Source organism: Microtus ochrogaster, chromosome 10 (genome assembly GCF_000317375.1).
Source record: "Microtus ochrogaster isolate Prairie Vole_2 chromosome 10, MicOch1.0, whole genome shotgun sequence".
Lineage (NCBI taxonomy): Eukaryota > Metazoa > Chordata > Mammalia > Rodentia > Cricetidae > Microtus > Microtus ochrogaster.
Genome location: NC_022016.1, coordinates 83,565,622 through 83,567,861, shown reverse-complemented (window position 1 = coordinate 83,567,861; position 2,240 = coordinate 83,565,622). Strand labels below are relative to the sequence as shown.

At 51.0% G+C, this 2,240-nt stretch overlaps 1 protein-coding gene across 2 annotated transcripts in view; it reads right to left on the bottom strand.

Annotated features, from left to right (window-relative positions):
- The window catches only part of Ube4b (ubiquitination factor E4B), a 103,299-nt gene that overhangs the window by 57,193 nt on the left and 43,866 nt on the right, over positions 1-2,240 (bottom strand). The window contains exon 8 of one of the 2 annotated variants that reach the window (XM_026782239.1): positions 1,778-2,226. The exons of the other annotated variant lie outside the window; for it this stretch is intronic. Coding sequence (XP_026638040.1) covers positions 1,778-2,226 — 449 coding nt within the window. The remainder of the gene's footprint in view (positions 1-1,777; positions 2,227-2,240) is intronic. 2 annotated transcript variants of the gene reach the window in all.

Here is a 2,240-nt window from a genome sequence, read left to right as displayed (position 1 = left end):
GTGAGTCGCAAGGGATTCCTATGAATGTCTGTTGTATGAACGGTGAGTCGCAAGGGATTCCTATGAATGTCTACTGTGTGAACAGTGAGCCACACAGGATCCCTTTAGGAATATTAAAATGGGAAATGGTAATAAAATTTTTAACCTAATACAAATAACAACCTTTGGAATCATTACTCATCCCCACGTCAACATTCTTCTCCCTCTCCATGAGCTGTCGAACTCAATCAAGTCTACCCAGCTCCTACTGCAGCTTCCATTTAGAGCCTGAAGCTATCTGTGAACAAGGATGGGCACGAACACAAACGGGGTCCAGAGGGGATTTCAGCTGGAGAACAAAACTGTGAAGGCGATGAACCAGGGACATAGAAACAAAAGGTAGTTATATTTTTGGGCTCAAACCACCTAGAAATCCAGAGTTTTTAACTCAGTTTTCAGGAGGAACACTCAGTGTCCTGAAACAAACGGGACCTGCTTCACTGAGACACAGGAGATGCTCAAGGAGATGCAAGGTCAGATGTAAGAGAGAATCCTAGTTACCTTGGACAACATAAGCCCACACATTCATCAGATTGCCCAGACGGAGCCTCATGTGGAAGGGATGGACACAAAGCCAAGCTACAGGGCTATTCCCCAATACCTGCAATCTAAACAACCGAACTCCTAACGGGTAACTGGAGGGCCCCTCATTTCCTTCCTAAAGGTGGGTGATCTTGAGGCTGAGTGGTAGTCCATCTTCTTTCAGGTTTTTGACAAATGATTCAGCTAAGTTTTCTTACCAGTTCAATGGGCAACAACTATCCTATGTGTCCCTTCGTCCCAGTGTAAGTCCTCACACTTCAGTGCACATTGCTGGCCTCCCTCAGTGACAACTACTGTGTCTGGATTCAAAGCAGAGCCCAAAGCCTGGCTTGCTAACGTTAGTTCCTGAGCACCTAGAGCACATGCAGGGGGTAAGACTCCATTCTTCTGATACCTGGACCCAAACTGGACACAAGAAAAATCACCACCACCACCACCTTCATCATCATCATCATCATCATCATCATTATCTTCTTCTTCTTCATCATCTTCTTCATCACTACTGTCCCCAGAAAGTGCGAGGAAGAGGAAGGAGAAAGGACTGTCGTACATACTACCACAACAAAAGCAGAAAAGGGCATCAGGGAAGAAAGGAAGTGAGAGGGAAAGACGCTGCTGCGGTGCTGTCGTCTGGAGTCAGTCTCACACCTAAGCTGTACTGACATGCAGAAACACGGTCCCCTGAATTACATTTGAGAAAGGGGGCCACCGGACTCAGGGGTGCTGCTGCTGCTGCTTTCTGAGAGACTGGAATTACATGCAATCAGACGTCAAGGCATAAGGCATGGCTAACAGAAAGAGCAGACACTGCCCAGTCCAAAACGTCACCCTGTGAGCCCCAGTTCTCAAATACAACACTGACCACAGTCTCTGAGATTCATTTTTAATGAGAAACACATGAGCTAGGTCGCAAAAAAATGCAACTCTTTGGTTTTTGTGCAGACGACAGGATGAGACGGACAGGAAGAAAGGGGCGTACAACACTGCAATCTTCACTTTCTCGTAGACCAAAGCCTGGGAGAGCCATGGAGGCAGGGCACACGGCCTCCAGAGAGCTAGCAAGCGACACAGGTTAATAACCCAATGACTCCCAGAATTCAACTGAGGTCAGTGCCACACAGCAGTTCTTTCCAAACCATGTTAATTTCTTTCCCTGCACTGCAAACACACACACAGCTCTCCTGCAAATAAATACCTAGGAGAGGTCCGCAGGGAGGAGGGACGTCTGCTGGCAGCACTGGGCGAGCCGGGTGGGAAGGCGGGGCCCCTGCTGCGGGGTCTCTGTCTGGAGGAGCTGACAGGTACTGCTCGGGGACTACTTGGGCGGGCAGGGAAGCCTGGGGAGTTAGCCTGAATGGAGGGTCGTGGGGTGGGGCAAGGTGAAGACCCCCATGGGTGCATGAGAGTGTAGGGTCGATACCTTGGGGATGAGGCTTGGCTTCCAGCCACAGTTCCAGAAGCTGCACTGTGAGGACTGAGGGATGTGGGAGGCACAGCCACCCGACGGGCTGCCCTGTGAGGATTTGGGGATGCGGGAGGCACAGCCACCTGGGGGGCTGCCCTGTGAGGGTTTGGGGATGCGGGAGGCACAGCCACCTGGGGGGCTGCACTGTGAGGGCTCGGGGATGCGGGAGGCACAGCCACCTGGGGGGCTGCAC